Here is a 19150-nt window from a genome sequence, read left to right on the forward strand (position 1 = left end):
TGGGACCCTTGTATCTCAGTGACAGTGACTAGAAATGAAACAGTTTTGTGGCCTGACGGACACTCACTGTAAGTCTGTACATCAAATGCTTCCTTGTTTTCTCCCCCCTGGACAGGTGTAAATATCTTCATGAATATGGTGTTATGCCTGGAGAGGGGGAGCACTATGGTCTTTTTGTCTCAGCAGCAATGACTATCATCATCCAGGACCCCTCCCCCTTCAAGGTCAGCCTTACCTTAAATCCTTAAGGAAAACCCGCCTTAACTCTGAAACCACTCAGCAAAACAGAAAATAGGAAAAGGGCTTCAGACTTTATAGGGAAGGGGCCAGAGTTGCATACACATGAACACTGTCCCCTACTGCCACCAGGTTCAAAGCCATTCTTCCACTTCTTAACTTGATACAGGAAAATGGTCATCGGAGATGGTTTAATCTATAGGACCCTTTCCCCTGGGCATGCAAAGGCAAGAAAGCATGCCTTATAACACCACCTTATCACAAAAGAAGCTTGGGATTTTTGCCCATTTAGCCGATATGCAGAACTACCTCTTCCGAAATCCTTTCCCTGCCTTGTCAGTCATTCCACTGCAGTACAGACATTTCAGCAGCTGCGAGAAGATGTGTGCGTCCTGAATTTCTTGGGGGGGGGGGTTCCCCAACATTTACTAGGGTGTCTCTCCTCCTCCTGAGTTAAAGGCAACTTCGTCAAATTGTTTTATAAAATGTATCATGGTGGTTATTATTTCTGTTTCCTCTTTCTCCTGCTGCACCCTTCCCAGTATGAGTTGTGCTTTGTGCCAAAGAGGGGTGGGCAGTATGGGAAAACACGTGGGTGGGTTTCCTTAGAGAATACCAAGGTGGGTATGGGAGGGGATGAGAGTAGTGAACCCCAGATCCCCTCATGCAGTGGTAGGCAGCCTCTTTCTGAACCTCTCCTGCAGGGGCGCTAGTGAGACTTGGCATTTCCAACCTAGTGCCTGTGGCGAAATAAGTCCTACTTTTTGGAGAAGCGAACAATTGAGCTTAGGTTACATAAACACCCATTTGTGAAAATGCCAATTTTTGCTTCCCATTGCTAGGTCAGTTCACCTCTGTGACAGATGACTAGAATGTTTGCTTCCTTCCTATTTTTTATCTGCGTAAGAGCTAAGAGATTTTAGAGATGGCATTTACCTCTTTATCATCATGACGCCTTCGAATAAATTCTTCTGTGGATTCCAAATAATCAGCAGGTATAAAATGTCTTGGTGATTCTGAATCTTCAAAACAACAAAGTAGAATTAAAACAGGCAAAGATTTAGTGGGAAACCAGACTGGGATAAGATTTTACCTTTCATCCGTCATAAATATCAAGTTTTTACAATCATGGATTATTGACCAATAATCAAATTCTGAAGGACAAGAAAAACCAAATTCCTTCCCCCTCAGCCCCACTTTTTGGATTTCCTTGTAAACTAGCTTAATACAAAGAAAAAGAATCAGAAGGCAAAAAGTGAGCAGAGAGAGGACCTTCTTTGAAAAGTGTCCCTACTAAGAGGCGTGCAGGACCTTACAGGGACACACCATACACTCACACACACACAGGGCCACTGAGAGAGGCTGCCTCTCAAAAAACCGCAGGGGGACTGAGGATTGGTGTGAACTGCAAGGGGTTCAAGAGCTCAAATGGACCAATTTCTCAGATGAGCTAAACGGCCAATTTTTCTTTCGAAACAGAGTTTGGTGGTTAGTCTAAATGACATGGGGGGGGGGGGCTTTGTTTTTAAAGAAGTGCAGCCACTACGAGCCATGATTAATTGCCAAGCAAAACAAACAGAAAACAAAGGACAGACCAGAAAATGAGCACCAAGGGCACACGGGAGGAGGGGACAAAGCAAGCAAAGTGGAGAGACGGGTGAGGGGAGACTGGGCAAATACACAAAGGCCACCTCCAAGGGATGTTCCCAGTTCACTTTGTGGGTTGTTGTTCCTGTCCAGGCCGTGGTCTGAGGACGGCATGGAGTTGCCATTATTAAAGGCCCTCAGGCAGTCCTCTGGGACCACAGGTCTTCCCTGAGGGGGCTCCAAGATCCGGCTCAGCCTCGCCATGGTGTGTCGGGAAGACAGGCGTTTGGGAACCGAGGGCTTCCCCCTAGAGGGGGTCTCGTCCTGATGGGGCTGGCTGGGGAAGTCTGGCCTCTGGCCTGCCAGAGGGGCTGAGAAGTCACCAGAGGGAGGCTGCCTGGGGTGGTACTGGAGGGGCTTTTTCAACCGGAAAGGGAGGGGGCTCATTAGGTAGATGTTCCTGAGGAGTGTGCTCCTGTCCCCTCTGAGATCTGGGCGCCAGTCAGGCTGCCTGGAGGTCTGCTGCTGCTCGTGCTTCCGGATGGTGGTGAAGCGGGTATACGAGGCCGGGCAGGTGCCCTTGCACTTGGTGAGGCGGTGCTTGGGGAAGTCTCCGTGGACACTGCCGCTGCTGCCCTCTCTGCTGTCGCTGGAGACGTTTGAACAGTGGTCGAGCTCGTCAGAGCAGGCAGAGAGGGGCTCAGAAGGCACGAGGCCCCTGAAGCCCAAGGTGGGCTCGGCCATATTGCCACACGTCGGGGAGGCGTAGAGCCCCCCGGGGTTCATCCCGTCCACCTCTCTGGGACGGAGCTTGGTTGACTCCAGGAGGGACTCAGCCGAGCGGGCCGAGATCAGGCCCCTCCGGGACAGTACAGGCGTGGGGGACTTGCTCAGCCTCCCGGACAGGTCCAGGGACGGCATGGACCGGGACCGCTGGATCAGCTGCTCAAAAGCTGTGATGCGGGAGGAGACGGTGTGCTTGGGGATGTGCTCTGAGCCCTCCTGGCTGGGGCCCAGCTCACCCCTGGCCAATGTCAGGCTGCTCCTTTCAAAGTGGGAGGCAAGATCTCGCACGCTTGAGGAGGAGATGGAACCCAGGAAGAGGCCAGCTCGGTTGATCTGGTGCATGTCCCGATAGAACATAGTGAACTGCAACCCGGCCCTTCTGGAGAGAGGGCAGGGCCTCCTGGCGCTGGTGCCACACTCCTGCAGGCTCACGGTGCTGCTCGACTTGCTGTCCCAGTCCCGCCGGGAGCGCGTGAGCAGGTTCTCGATGCTCCCGCCCACTCGGAGGGGGAGACCTCTTTTGGAATCATTCAAAGACAGTGAAACACAAAGGTTCTCACAGCTCTGAGCCTTTTCTGCTGGCAGTAAGACGCTCTTCTGTTCCTGCAAAAGAGCGCTGGGAGCAGAGAGCCTGGGTTTGAATTTAGAGGGAAGGATTTCCGAAATGCAGGCTTTCGCAGCGGACAGGGGTTTCTTGTGCTTACACAAGGGGCCTAACGCATTGCTAGTGCTAACCGTTCGGCTAGGAACTGAAGATGAAGAAATCATGTGAGCATTCCCACCTTTACGATCCACTGGAAAGCATGCAGAATAAAATAAACAGACCCATTAGGTTAAAGCTGAAAGCCGCTTTAAAAAAAAAAAAAAAAAGAGGTCACATGCTCATTTGTCATAAGGGTTTTGTGTTTTTTTTGTTTTTGTTTTTTTGTTTTTAGTTTCCAGTCGATGTCCGGAAGCAAAATAATCTGTGCTGCAAAGCAGGTGCAAAGATGCAACGGAAAACGGCCACCCTGCTGGAGTTATGGGAGCTAAGGCTCAGCTCCGTTCTCAGAAAAGGGAATCAGAACAAGAGAGAGAGAGAGATGCTTTAGGGAGAGCAAGGTTGGGGTTCAAAGGAAGGGAAGCCACTAATACCAGAAAGAAAAATGGCCGGTGAGAAACTAGGGGAGGGGACTAAGAGGCCTCCAAGGCCTGGAAATGGACCTGCGCAGGCAAAGGATATCCTCGTAGCTGGAAGTCACCCACTGCTGACATCCTGATAACGGGCGTGGATGGGTGACAGACACCCAGATAACCGTGCGGATGAGCCAGAGCCCTGCAGGCTTCCCCCAGTTACCTTTAGTGGAGGCCGAGCTGGAGGGTCGCTTGAGCCCACTCAGACCCTGGAGAGGGATGTCTCCACCTTCCAGGACGCTTTTATAGATCTGCCTCTCATTCTCCAAACTAGCAAGATCCCCGGGAGCCCCATCGGATTCCCTCTTCACTGCATGGAAGTTGGAAGAATATATACTAAAGACAGTGGAATTTTAAGAGAGAGAGAAAAAAAGAATGGAAGTTAGAATTTTTAACATTTTTCTAAAAAGCACATTACCACCTGAGGGCAAGAATCACACTTCTTGGCATCCTGATCAAGCACTGTCCTTTCTAAAGGGCAGTCTTACTTAGAGTTCTTCAGACAACACAAGCCCAAGGGTGCCCCTGAATGCTCAGGAATCGTGCTGGAACAGCAAAGTGCTCTAACTGAAATGATGGCATTTGGGGGCATCCCAGTGGCTCATTGGGTTGAGTGGCCGACTTAGGCTCGGGTCATGATCTCGCAGTTTGTGAGTTTGAGCCCCTTGTTGGTCTCTGTGCTGGCAGCTCAGAGCCTGGAACCTGCTTCAGATTCTGTGTCTCCCTCTCACTCTCTGCCCCTTCCCCATTCAAGTTCTCTGTCCTCTGTCTCTCAAAAATAAATACGTGTTAAAAAACAAAGGAAAAGGAAAGAAAAGAAATGACGGCATCTGTGCTTTAAAAGAGTAACTCTGAGAAACTCTGGGGAGGGAGGGCTGGGAGAAGGGGGCGGGGAGGGCAGGGTGGGTGCTGGGGGACAAGATGGCACAGCTGAAGACATGAGCGGAGCCTCCTCTGACATGTTGCCAGCCAAAGTTGGTGACTTCAAGTTCACCACTTGGATTATTTCTCTGGGTTATTCTTCACAAGCACTTTGGCTGATGGAGCACTGAAGTCAACAATTATCCTGGGTCTCCAGGAAAACCGGTCACCAAAGGGGAACCTGGGATTCTATATGCCATTACTATCCCAGCCACATTTTGCACCAGCTTCTTTCAAAATTTGTAGTCAGAACCTTTTGAAATATAATAGGAGTATAAACTCTTGCTCATTTGCATCTTCTGTTTATTTTTATCTTGTTGAAATTCTAGGTATTTTTGCAAGTTACCACAAATCCTTTTAGGAATGAGGTGGGGTACAGAAAAAAATTAAGAGCACTTACTCACTGAGCCCTTCCCTTCCCCTAATCCTTGTTTTCTACGCCCTCACCCACTGACACACGGAGACACACATATACACTCATTCAGATAGAGAATGACCTCCTTCCCACAAAAGTACTCAGGCTTCTGCTAGGCTGCTTTTTAGTCCTACTGAATTCGGTTTACTAGTATCCGTATGGATTTTTTAGCTCTGAAGATGGAATTGCTTCTCCCAATATTTTATGATGAATATTATCAAGTGTATAGAAAAATGTAAGGAATTATATAGTGAACCCTTGTATCTTCTGGACCCCCAGATTCTACACAGAACACTGGACTGCATTTGCTTATCACATACCTATCCATCTCTTTCCCTCTACCCATCCATCGATGATGGGATTATTCTTACATATGACACAGCCTCTGGGTCCCCGGGGTCACAGATAATGACAACGATGACTCTACAACAACGTGGTGACAGTTGTGTATGGGGGAGGCTTGACGGTCATTCTCTCTTTAATCCTCACAAACAATCCAACTTTTCCCATTTTTGGATGGGGAAAGGAGGCACTGAGAGATCAGCACTTGTCCAAGCAGCCACCGTCCGTGCAATGGCAGCGTTGGAACTTGAGCCTTGTCGTTGGGCACCACATGGCACCCTCCACTGTATTTTTATATGTAACATTTCCCTACAACCGAGGAGGCAGTGCCTTCCAAGAGCCCAGGCTTGCACAGCACAGGAGTCCTGAGGATGCTTGAGCTCTGTGTCACTGTCAAGTGTCACCTGCCATGAATGTACTCCTGTGACAAGTGGCCCTGGAGCCCAGGAGTCAGAAATGGAAAAGAGGTGGAGACTCTGGTAGAATAGGCCATGTCTGCACCTCAGGGTACATAAGTTCCACTGAGCAATCCCATTGCTTCTAGCACTGGTGACATCCCTCATGGTAGCCACCACTTCCTAGCTCCTTACCATGTGCCCACCACTGGCTTCCAAAGCTTTCCATGCTCTATTTCAGGAGACTGCCCAGGGGAGTCAGGATTCCCCGAGGTCCTTCTCCTCACTCTCTCTGGCCCCATGTCAGGGGATCAAATGCTTTTCCCCTTTTCTCAGCCAAGACAGGAGAACATTACTGAACACTTAAGGGGAAAGAAAATCAACTCTCAAAGCTGAGAACTTAAAAGCATGCGAGTGAACTGGGTCTACAGAGCAGCCTCCAGGGTGTGTCTCCAAGAGAAGAAACCTCTGGAAGGGGCATGATACGACAAATCTCTTTCTGCCAGGCTGTGCCCTTACTGGCAGGGGGCCCGCGAGCAGGTCCATGAATACACTCAATAAATAATATTTGTTGAATGAGTATGAGGTCAAATTCTCTGATGGTAAAATTGGTACACGTGATCTGATTAAGGATTTGCTTCGATTTATACAATCATGTTTTTAGAAATTCTTTCACAAGTATAAGAATTTCATCACATCTACTTAGGCTCCTGGCTCCTGACATCAGGGACCATGGAGTCATCAGAATGGTGGCAACAGTAAGACTGCAGGGAGTTGGCATGGCCCAGGCCTAGGCTGGCTGTCCTTACTGGCACCCTGGTCCCCGATTGGAGGTGCCCACTCCCACCCCCGGAGACAGAGGCATGGCTCTGCCAGGCTCAGAGGCCCGGGGACAAGGGCTGCCACCCACACAGCTTCTGGCTCTCCTGTTTCTACCCGCAGGGGTGCTCAACAGTGTCCCACCCCTCCTCCCCACCCTCTGATTGACACGGCGTCAACTCCAGTTAGAAGGCAGGACGACCCATAAAGGTGATTTACCAGCTGGTGGCACTATGTGCCACTTTAAATAAATGCAAGCTCATCTAAGTTACAGGCTTTAATTAATTAATTAGATAATTAATTAATTAATGAGAGAGGGTACAAGCGAGCAAGGGGCAGAGAGGTGGGGGGAGAAAGACAGACAAGCGGGGCTCACCTGAACTGGGGTTTGAGCTTACGTGATGCAGGGCTCCAGCTCACCAGATGCGAGACTCGAGCTCACAAACAGTGAGATCGTGACCTGAGCCAAAGTCAAATGCTTAACAACTGGGCCACCCAGGAGCCCTAAACTACTGGCTTTAACTTTGAATTTCATAAGTAAACATAAATCTGCCCTTATCTCAATTTCCCTTTTAGAGCCTACCCTCTTTTTGGTTGCATTTTCTGACTTTTCCTTCAGCTGTGGTGACGGGACAGTCTCTTAAGCCCTGCTGGCCTTGGTTTGGGGTTCACAGACCTCCCTCAGCACCGGGGAGGGACTGAAGGAGGTTTCTACCCTGCTGTCCTCTGAAGTGCCTCAGCCTCGGTCAGAATTTCCAACACGGTCTTCTCCAGGTCTGCCCAGCTTCATCTGGTCATCACTCTGCCATGATTTCATACCTCTCAGCCTCACTACTTGTCAGAAATCCCCTCCTGCCTGCAGCCACTCCACTTTCTGGCTTCATTCCATCCATTATCACCATTTTGTCCTGCTTCCCCACCAGAATGACAAACCAGCAACTCAGGAAACCTCTCAGAATGGATTTGCTATAGCTAATTGTTTTCTTTCTGATACCAAAGCCAACATGCTTTTTCCAGATGTGTAAAATTTCCCAACTGGGGTCTCCTATAAGTTCTGGAACAATGCTTTAAAATGTAAGCTGTCCATCAGATCTCCTAATTATTGGAAAGACAGACATCATTTGTCCCATTGCACCAAAGGGAAACTGAGGGCCAGAGTGGTGAAGGCAACTGTTGAGGGTCACAGAGTTGTTGGGTCTTTACTGTGTTCAAAGAGATCAGAGAGGATGAGAAAAGCCCGGACTGATGAGAAAGGCCCAATCAGCACTGGCAGCTACCGACCACATAACAAAACAAGCCAAGTTCAGCACTGGAGCTCAGCTCTCAGCAGCTTGGGCTGAGCCAGTTTTCAGTTCAAAGAGAGCAGCAGGCCAGGAGGAGACAGGCCAGACAATTCGCCCTCTGGCTAAGATGCAAAGGGGGCTGAGTTTCAAGGGGATTCAACGAAAACACTCGCTGGAAGAATAAAGTGAGAGAATGGAGTAATCCCCTTAGGGCCAACTACTTGCAACTGTATGACCAGGTGGGCTCTGGGGGACCCCAGCCTGACTCCAGAAGGCAATGTGCAGCAGCTAAGGCTAACCTGCTGGGAAGCAAGCTGTTTCTCAAGTTCTTTCACCTGTAAAACTGTTAAGTATGGTAAGACTGTCCAAGAAATCCACCGTCAAACCTGTTACCATATAGACCTTTCTTCTGAGCTCCAGACACATACATTGAAGTGCCTTCTGGAGAGCTCCACCTCGGTGTTCCTCAGGCATCTTAACCCCTACATGCTCCAAACCAAGCCCGGCTTTGTTCTTCTGTCTCCTCTCGCCCAAGACAAAAAGCCCAGGGAATCAACCCCTTTCTCCCTCTCCTTGCTCCCCAAACCTAACCAGTTACCAAGTCCTGCTTCCTCCCTGTCCTACACAGCTCACTTCAGTCCCTTCCCTTGACCTCTCTGGCCACCGCCTCACCACCACCACTTCTGTCTCCTCCGCCCTGACTCCCTCCAGTCATCTCTGCAAATCATTGTCAATGATATTTCTAGAAAAGCTCTCAGTAGTTCATTCCACTGCTCATTTTATACACTCAAGTATTTCTTGAGCATCTATTAAGTGTGAATCACTCTTCCAGGTGGAGCTTCAACAGGGAACAAAACAGGCGACAAATTCCAGCCTCATGGAATTCACTGTTCAGAACCATTTGTTGTTTTTAGCAAGAAAAAAAAAGCGCAACTTTTTAACTGTGGCTTTGGAGGAGGAAGTGTAGAAAATCTTTAGCCTTTGTACTGCATGAAAAAAATTACCTTTTATATTTACAGTATGTGATTGTTACTCTTTCTGGGTCCCAGCACTGTGTTTACCACACCAGATTCTAATTGTGATTTACAAGCCTGTGTCCCCATCACACTCTGAGCCCCTTGAGGGCAGGCAGTTCATTTTAACTAATCTTTGCATGCCCAGTGCCTAGCACTGCTTTTCAATAAATACAAGTGGAATAAATGACTCTATAAAATTAAATGCTTACATGCAGATTTCTGAAACATTTTCAAGGCCCAGGAGAGTTTCATATAGTTCTTCAGGTGAAAATTTGTGTTTTGATCTTAGGTTAAAAGAAAGTGTTTTCTGAGGAAAAAGCAGCGTGCTCTTGAGTGCCACTTGCTGGCCAAATAGAGAAAAGCCTCTTTAGTTAAGCAAAAAATGAATTAGTGCTAAAGAATTAGTGCTAATCCATGTCAACGATGAGGGGCACCTGGGTGGCTCAGTCAGTTAGCATCCAACTTTGGCTCAGGTCATGATCTCACAGTTTGTGGGTTCAAGCCCTGCATCAAGCTCTGTGCTGCCAGTTCAGAGCCCGCAGCCTGCTTGTGATTCTGTGTCTCTCTCTGCCCCTCCCCGCTCGTGGGCACGCCCCACTTGTGTGTGCATGTGAGCGCTCTCTCTCTCTCTCTCTCTCTCTCAAATAAAAAGAGAAATGACAATGATGAAAATCATCAGATCTTAAGTCAGGGCTGACTTAAAATCTGATAACTCTAGGGAAATAAAATACAAAATTGGACATTGTGATTGCAAGCATAAAAAATATATTTTTGGGGGTGCCTGGGTGGCTCAGTTGGTTTAGGCATCTGACTTCGTCTCGGGTCATGATCTCATGGTTCATGGGTTCGAGCCCCATGTTGGCCTCTATGCTGACAGCTCAGAGCCTGGAGCCTGCTTCAGATTCTGTGTCTCCCTCTCTCTCTGCCCCTCCCCACCCTCAAAAATAAAATAAAACAAACAAACAAATACATATATATTTTTTGAAAGTAAGGACTGGTAGTTATACTGGGATATTGGGGCTATGGGTGAATTTCTTCCTCTCTGTATGCACATTCTTTTAACAGTGTGATATGTAGTCATGTTAATTAATAGAATTCTAAACTGTCCAAGATATGATAAGAACGTAGATTTAAAACAACATCATCACTTCTCTAGTGACTCATTCTATCTATCTATCAATCTAGAATTTTTTTTTTTAATCCCAATGTTTTTGAACCTGGGCTGTCCTGCGACTCCTCCTTTAGTCTTTGGGGTTAAGTCAAGTCTTGCCAATGTTTCTTTCAACACGTCCTTCCCAACTATCCAGTCAGAGGGGCCAGATTCAGTCTTCAAAAGTTGCTGGCCTCAGTGCTGAGCAAGTTGGATGCTAGTTAATAAAGACTCCCAGGCACATTCATTGATTCAGCAAACATTTGCTGTGCACTTCCCCGAGTGTCAGGAAGTGTGCTGAGGCTGGCTCCCCACCAATTCCAAATACAGAAAAACCTTACTCATTTGAAACAAACTGGAAGGAAACCTAGCCTGACTTATTGAAAAATCCCTAACTGGTAGGATAGCAGGAAGATAAAACTCACGTATTCCTGCCAAGTAGCTCATGAGAGCCAGACTATGGCTGAAACAGAGGTCTTTGGAGACCTAGCTCAGTGACATAAATAAGAGTGCTTGATAAATGAACACAGCAAATATCTTTAGGTACACAAATACTCAGAACGTCTGAAAGCCACGTGCTCTTTTAAGCAGTTGCGTTAGCCCCCTTCAATCCTGCTAACACAGTATTACAAATAGTTGCCTACGTTGTTTTTTTAATCCCTCAGAACCAGTCAATTGTAGCTTGCTTTCTGTGAATTTACTGCCCAGTTCTGAGTCAGTACGGTGCAGATGAGAGTTTACTGCCAACATCATCCACTCTCCTAGAACTTCATTATTCCTCTTCTGGCTATAGCTCGGCTGGGTACCAGCTGTGGAATTGTGGGCATCACATGGCCTTATGTGCTTGTTTCCTTGCCTATAAAATGGGCATCAAAAATAACACTTGACCCTGGAATGGTGAAAGGACTAAGTGAGGGAACGTACATAAGATGTTAACCATATGGCCTGGCTCATAGTACATGTTCAATTAAGTCACTAAAATTATTTCACTCAAGACCTGTGCTCCTAACTTTGACAGCCTGTGGGCACTGCTTTTTCTTCTGAAAACTTTTACTTACGATTTATTTTATTAAGTTATTATATTGATTGATTGTACCCTAGGGGGCCCAAACCTGAATACTTTTAATCCTTTAACCTCCTTCATTCATTTGCCACTTTGCCTTTTCAGCTACCAACATCCTTCCGGGTATGTGTTTTGCCCACAAACTACTAAGGGACTGTATCTTATGCTCTTATTTTAACACTAAACATCGTGCGTTAGATCCAGTAAGAATTCACCCATTAACTAAGGCACATTGACAATTTATTCACCCGGCCACCAGAAGCAGCCTCTTCTGTGCCATGTACTCTGGGGAGATGGGGAAAGGAAAGGAGGTTTGGGCGGGGGGGGGGGGGGGGGAGTCCAGGCAGAAGGGTTAACACTGGGCAATCCTGAAAACAGTAGGGGCAGGGAAAGATCTGGAGCAATCAGCCCAGCAATCACTGGGCTGTGTCAAGACTGTCAAGGGGACAAATAGGTGGCCCCAGGGACCACGGAGAGTTTGCAGGGAGCTGTGGCCTCGAAGACGCCCTTTACCTGCAGGTAGCCTAAGGTCATCTGGTGGATGTCACCTCTGAAAGAACATCTCTGGGGACCTAGACGGCCTGGGACTTGTCATCCTTACAGCCAAAGGCACAGCCCAACTAGCTCCTTAATGACAGTGAGCCTCAGAGCCCCGAGTGGAGGGAGCTCAGGAAGGGGGTCCCGACACCGTATCTGAGCTCTGAGGTCTATCGCACTGCTGGTCTGATGACCAAACCCACATTAGGTGTGACAGACTTTATGCCTGGACTTTTCCAAGAAAGCAGGTAACTTCCCTTCTAGCTGCTGTCCTAATGTAGCTTCTCCATTTCTTACGCTCTGGGGTAAATTTAATCATAATCATTAACCCGTATTTATAGGGAAAAAATGAACAGAATGGATCTAGCCAGAGATTTGGTGACTATACTAAAAGAATTAAGATTTTTTTCCAATTTCCCACTGAAATACCCTAAACCCAGCTGATTGATTTTCAAATGAAACTACTCTTGTAGCATGCCTTCTTTGGCAAGGGAGGTAGGACATTCATTCCCAAGTGACCACAACATATGCCAGAAATTCCATGGACTCAGCTTTCAGATTAAGCCAGGCTTCTATTTGAGCAAAGGTGAACTTTGCTCACTGTGGGGTTTACCCGATGCCAATGGGACAGGTACCAGTTGTGCCTTTTCTCATCATATTTCAAAGAATGAGATACGGATACGATGGCGACGAGAAGCAGCTCCCACCACAACAAGCTCCCAAATGCACTGGGTGCATCAGGTACTACGGAGATGCGGCCCTTGCCCTCAGGGAGCTGATATTATATCAACAGATAAATTATCTTGTGTTCTTAACACAAGAGCATGATTCAGGTATTCAGCAACAGAACAAGGGCCCTAAGAGGTGCCAACATTGGGGACAGGGAGGCTCCGGGCCGATCTGTACCAGCTCAGTGCTTGCCATGTGCCGGGTAGGTGACGGGTAGGGGACGGCACTGGAACATGTCAGCCGTGTGGCAAGTAATCTGGCACAGGGCTCAGGATGGTCTAGGGAGGCGGAAAGGAGACTGGCGGCTACTCCGTGGAGTGGAGTGTGCACGCATCACCCAGGCAGAATCTGGACTGGTATGAGGAAATAAATCCACATCTCGCAAGTTAGCCCCCTCTTGGCTCCACCTTTCCCCGTGAGAGGTGCTGCCCGAGGACCCAACTCCCCGCCCCTTCCCCTTTATATCCAGTGTGGCCCGTCTCAGTCACACACCCCAACCAACAACCAGCAAATGAGTGAACTTTGATTCCAAACTCAGACAGACTCACATCCTAAAGGTAAAGATGCCCATATAGGAAAAAGCTTATCAAAAATACTACAAGTCATCACAAAATTAATTTAGAAGAGGAAGAGAAAACAGAAAAATAATTTGAAGAACATAATCAAATTGCTGCTTATCACCAAAGCCACTAGACTGATGCCAACAAAACACCTGGGTCCAAAACATAGCCTCTTCCCATTTCTGACATTAATACAGTAAGCCATGTAAATGGTGGCAACTTACTATCCAGGAAGCTCTGAAGAAATTTCTGGAGTGGGGCTGACCGTCGAGCTCTGTAAAGGTCAAAAAAAAAAAAAAAAAAAGAATGTAGATCATTTATTTTACCTCAGACACTCCAAGCCAAGGGGAAAGAGAGCAGCCCCTTTCCTTTCCCAATGTAGCCAACCAAGGACCTTTGGGAGATGGGGAGCTTGGCCGGAAAGGTCTAGGTGCTGGAAGCTTTCTGGGCCAGCGGGCACTCTCGCTCTCTGGGTGCACTGGAAGATGGCCCCCTGGCTTATGCTTAAATATAGATCCGCAGAGCAGATAGCCCACCATTTGGCCAACATGCATTAGTGACGAGGACAACACAGCCTTCACCGGCTTATCCCCAGCCCTCAGAGCCCCTGGCCAAGCCCACCAGAGAGAGACTCCTTCATGCACCCAATGCCACATCCAGAGAGAGGATCACCTGACATCTTAGGTACAGAAAGTACAAAAATGCATTTGAAAAGACCACACTGTATTTAGATCATTTGTTCACCACTGCAGGTTTAGAATGTGGAAATGGGGGAGAAATGCAGTTTCACAAAACCCACGAATGACCACTTCAGTCTGAGTGGGGGAGCATTTTATAAAATTACAGGCCACTACCCAATAGAAAGAAAACAACCAAGAGCTACATGCAGAGAAAAGGCAACATAATTACATAGTTGAGGGTTTCTGTTGTCTTGGAGGAAAAAAGGCAAAGGGCTCAATTTATTTAAAAATAATGAGATAGTTGAATAAATTGATGAAAAAGTTAACTTTTAAAGATACTCCTAACCCCAATGGTGGTTATTTCAAGGGAAATACCCTATCTGGAGGGAAGGAGATACTAGGGGGAAGGAGAGAAACACCAGGATAAAGAAAGGGAAGAGTGACCAAGAGGGAGGAGAAGACTGGACAGGAAGCAACCTTCATCAGGGCTCACCTGCCTGGTCCTCTGCCTGCCGAACACCCACCCTCACCTGCTGGGTCCCTTCACTTGGGAGGACACCTCTGCCCCAGGATGAGAACACTGCCCTCCCCCACCCCAGCTGCCCATCCTTACTCCTCAGAGAAGGTGCGGCTCTTACCTCCACGTTCATCCTTCCAGCCCTCCTGCCCATCTCCCACCTTGGCACCTGTCCCATTCTGGGTGTTCATCCACTTTGAGGATGATGCCCTGGTCTCCATCTTGGAAAAACTTTTGCATGACCTTGTGGAGCCCTCTGGGAACATCTTCCTTCCTTCCTTCCACAATCACATATTTTCAGTCAGTGCTGTACCCCTGGGGGACCCCCGGATTCTTCTCTACCCTGGCTCCCAGCAACTACTCACCCAGCAACCTCCAAAGATTTTTTTAGAAACCTCCAGTTTATCAAGTCCATTGACCTTTCCTCAGTCTTCTTCTGCTGACCTCTCTGGAGCACTGGGTAGTTGTACTTTCTTCAACTCTCTGAACTGTTCACCCTCTGACTCTCCCCCTTCTTCTCCTGTTCCATGCCATCCAACATCCCAGGGGGTAGCTGCTGTTCTCTCATCCTTTCCGTTCACATGAGTCTCCTTCCATCTTTCATCTGCTCCCAGGGCTTCACCCATCACTCTCTTCAGGTGGCTCCAATTGACTTTATAAGCCCCTGCCTCTTTCAGGACACCTCGTCTTAGATTTCCAGCTGCCTACTGGATATTCCCTACATGATACCCAACCAATGCTTCAAAAATAAATCACGTAAAACTAACCCCGTCTTACCACTGTGCTGATTTTCTCCCCATCGATCTTATGTGATGTATGAAGGTCCTCACCCCTCTGACTTCCTAGCCAAAACCCTAGAGTTGCCTCTGTCCCCATCCATCCCCCAATTCTTTGTTCTACACACCAGTTAAAATGTCCTGTTGCAACTTCCTCTGTGAGCACTGTCACATCCACCCCTCGCCTCCCTTCATGCTGGTGCTGGAGTGGGGGCCCTCACCCTTCCATGCTGGGACCACTGCAGTAGCCTCCATGCCTTCTGCACCTCCAACTGGGGGTTCTCCCTTCAACTTCACCTCTCTAGAGTGAGGACACAGACTTTCCAAAAAACAATTCCAGAATCACAACATTGGTCTGTAGACAAAATCATCCCCTTAGCCATATTTTCTGAGCCTCTGTAATCCAGGGTTAACCCTCTTTCCCATACCTACCTTCCACTACTACCGAGTTTTCCATTACAGGTGACTTTTCTACTTTATTCCCTGCATACATGCTAAATGTGTTCACTTCTGTGCTCTTGACCATGCCTCACATGGATGCCCCTTATTTCTACCATGTACCTAGGTTGCACCCATCCTTTAAGATCCTGGCTAACTCCTTGGAGAAGTCTTCCACAAGGTCAGTTTTTCCTGGCACTCAGAGCCCATACCATTCTTTTAGCTCTTCGCAGGCACTGCTGTGCATTATTGGAGAGCCTTATGCATGAGTGTGACTAAGCTGTCATGTTTCTGAAGGCAAAGTTCACACATCAGACCCTTCTCTGTGCCCACCTTGCCTGGGTAGTGGTCCATGTACTGGAAGCCGTCTCTAACTTCAAGGAGGCCTTAGCGAGTTCAGTAATTCTCCAGCTGCCTTCCCTCCTTGTATGTATAATAGAACTGCTCTTATTAGACTATTTTGAAAAGTGACCCCTGATTTGTTTTAGGACCTGGAATCTTCACGCTCCCGTCCCGCCCCAGAGCACTCTAGGACTTACCTGAGGTTCTCACTCTCAAACTAGCTCAGACCTTCCATCCCACAGAGGCTACAACCAGTTCCAGTCTCCACCCTGGCTGGAAACCCCCCACCCCCTTCTCCCTGCTCCATGATATATCTGCCTTGATTGTGTGCACTGTGGCTCACCTTTGTGCCTCACCCAAGTTCTGAAGAGGGGCCTGGGTGCACTCATCCTTTTGTGATTCTGGATTCCCGAACCCCAGCTCTCCTGATCTGCTTTCAGTTCTGCAGCTTCTGACCTTATTTCAGCCTGCCTTGGCTGCTGCCATAATCCCGTGGGCTCCCTACTCCTTCCCTGGCTTAGGGTCCAGCACTCACAAGACTTCATAACCCAAGTCTCTCAAGACCCTCCTTGTCTTAGTTCTGCTTAAACAGAACACGACCCACAGGATTTCCCACTTTTCCTGCCATGGTCTGTGGACCTTTCTATCCTCTCCAGCAGTGACTGCATTCCTTCTTTATTTTCTGTAAAGATACCCTTTCCTTGTAAGAGTCTTTGTTATTTTGTCAGGGAGCCCTGGGGGTGGTTGTCCAAATAGTTGGTATGTTTCTTCCCTTGGCAACCCATTTACCTTGGACTCTCTCTCTCTCTCTCTCTCTGACATATCCTTTAATAAACCACATTTTGACATAGCTCTCTTTAAAAATACCCATGCAGGTTGAGTTTCAGATGCTTGTTTGTGGCCAGGCTGTCTGGCCTCTGGAGTGCATTTTTTCATGGAGAACTTTCTAACCTTCCAAATGACAAATAGGAACGCTCTGATGGTGCCAGGCACGTAAGAGGCACTCAAATCACTGCCACTGTGTTTTTGAAAATGATCTCTGAGGTTGGCATCTCCCAAGGCTGCAAAAAAACAAGGAAAGTGCCCCCCAAAAATGGCTCCCTGAAAATCTGGAGAAGGTATATGGAGGCAAGGGAAGGAAAGGGTCACCTTCTGAGAGCACAGAAAGAGAATGATAAGGGGGTGGGGTCATTTAAATCACCAGCCACCCTGTGTATATTTGAAAAGTCTCCTTTAAGGAAGATGCCAAGCTCAAAAGAAATCCAGGCAAAAATTAGGTTGGTGGGAGAGGAAAACAGGAGTCAGAAAGCCATGCAGCTTAAGAAGAAGCAGCATTACCACTCATTGCCTTGCCTGTATCGAAACCAGAGAGCAGAGGAGAAAACAAAACCGAGCTGGAAGAGGAACCGACAGCGTGAGAAAAACTAGGAAATACCTGTGACAAGTTTGCCCCGGGTGCTTTATTAAGCGTCTCCGTGTTTTCTAAATCTGCCTCTAACTCTGCTGGGCAGAGGTTGAGATCTGTTTCTAGATTAGTCTGGTTTGAGAAAGAAAAGATGGGAAAGCATGTTTTAGTTTAGAGGAGAGGCAGAAAGAATGGAAGGTTAAGTTTGAAAAATGAGCTGGTTTAGCGCTATACTTTAATAAGGCAAAGATGGCATGACTGAACACAAGAGTTCACTAGAAATCAGGTGCAGACGTGAAAACAGAATGCAACATTAGGCAGAGAAAATACAAATCCTCAAGTCATCAGAGCTCCAAAAGGCTATTCTACTCGCTAGAGAGAACTACAAATACCACAAAAACCTACCTTTTGCGAAAGACCTATTTTTGCTCTTTTCAGAGTCTAGTGACTGTGACAAGCAGGATATGTCAGGAGAATAAGGCATTGCTTTATAAACCTCTAAACATTAGTAGACGTCTTACAGACTTTGTTAAATGGTTTTATCACCAAGCCAAAAAAAAAAAAAAAAAGTTATCAAGTTAAAAAAAAGTGATTTGAGAAAATAATAATAATTTAAAAAAAAACAAAACAACAACAACCAAAAACCCCACAACACACTCACACTAACCAGGCTAGAGAACACACACACAGCCCACGGAGGAGGCACAGCGGAATTACCTTTCTATCCTCTCTAGGAAGGATAGAGCAGTCTCCAGGAGTATAATCCCATATCTTTTTGGGAGGCTGACGGGAAGCAGAGGAGGAAATGAAGAAATGAGCATAAAGACATAAAGACAAACACGGAGACCGGCTCAAACGAAGAGGGGCACACTAGGAGAACTGTATCAACACAGAGAAGTGAACTCAAAACACAGGGAGCAGGCACTCTGCCTCCTGAGGGGGCCGCCCAGGGAAGGGTTCTGCAGGATTTAGGAGCTGGAAACATTAACTGGGAATTTTTTTCTAGGTCTACAACTCAAGAGTAAATCATTGTTGGATTCTAAACATTGAAAACATAAAAAAAGAAAACAGAAGAAAAAAAAAGCATTAACACCAATTTGAACAAAAATCAAAACTCTGAAATTCCTCACTATTCTTTTTTTTTTCTTTTTTAGTTGAGACGGCTGACATACATCCTCACTATTGTTTTCAAATTAAGATGGACACTGAGATTCTATGTTTTTGAAGCAGTCTTCTCCACGGTAGAATTCATTATACCTTAATAAGTGTTGTGAATTTGGAGATTTGGCCAGGGGAGGGTAAATTGAACCAAATGTGCTTTCTGTGGTTTGTGGCAATGAAATCCATGTACAAAATGGGTGTTCTATAATGCACTGTGTAACTAGATAATTCCAGTGGACAACACTTAAAATCTCCTTTTAAAGCTTAACTAGACTTTGATAACATTGCTGGTAGTACAGCCATGCCTTTCATCTGCCTTACAGAACAGTCCATAACTTGAATTTGAACAGCAGACTATAGGGTTATTTTCATTTTCTCCTTTAACTCTTCAAGTTAGAATTAGAGCTGCATTCCTAAAACAGAACTCTGCCAAGAGAACTGTAAGTTTAATGAAGGAGGGGTTCAGAGGGTAGGACATCTGGAAGTTACAAGCCACTTGTAACTGTGGAACCTCTCCCCCACCAAGTAGACCTTGTTTTGCCCGTTTAGACCTGAGATGTCTTATACAATGACTCCTGAACAGAGGAGATCATTAATAGCTCCTGGAATTTTGAGCAAATATTATAACTATGTGGAAGCATGCAAATTGGTTTACTTTGTGACATTTTGCCTTGAGCTTACTTCTAGAAATCACGTTGATTCCTGCAGAAATTGCGGGGGGCGGGAGGGGAGAACTAACATCCAGACTGTTAGTAATGAACCTGCAAATGAAAAGCAATCTGAATCCAAGGTGCTTTCATCACGGACAGCTAATAGGT

At 47.0% G+C, this 19150-nt stretch overlaps 1 protein-coding gene across 19 annotated transcripts in view; it reads right to left on the reverse strand.

Moving 5' to 3' along the window:
- SORBS1 (sorbin and SH3 domain containing 1) overlaps positions 1–19150 on the reverse strand; it is a 145871-nt gene that overhangs the window by 34996 nt on the left and 91725 nt on the right. For 15 of the 19 annotated variants that reach the window (XM_042909209.1, XM_042909205.1, XM_042909219.1 and 12 more), the window contains 3 exons: positions 13238–13287; positions 3947–4119; positions 1174–1259 (listed from right to left, as the gene is read on the reverse strand). In XM_042909209.1, coding sequence (XP_042765143.1) covers positions 1174–1259; positions 3947–4119; positions 13238–13287 — 309 coding nt within the window. Of the gene's footprint in view, positions 1–1173; positions 1260–1928; positions 3405–3946; positions 4120–13237; positions 13288–17201; positions 17304–17888; positions 17955–19150 lie in introns of all 19 variants that reach the window. The other 4 variants (XM_042909213.1, XM_042909203.1, XM_042909214.1 and 1 more) reach the window with 2 other exon arrangements.

This window comes from Panthera leo, chromosome D2 (genome assembly GCF_018350215.1).
Source record: "Panthera leo isolate Ple1 chromosome D2, P.leo_Ple1_pat1.1, whole genome shotgun sequence".
In the NCBI taxonomy this organism is placed as follows: domain Eukaryota; kingdom Metazoa; phylum Chordata; class Mammalia; order Carnivora; family Felidae; genus Panthera; species Panthera leo.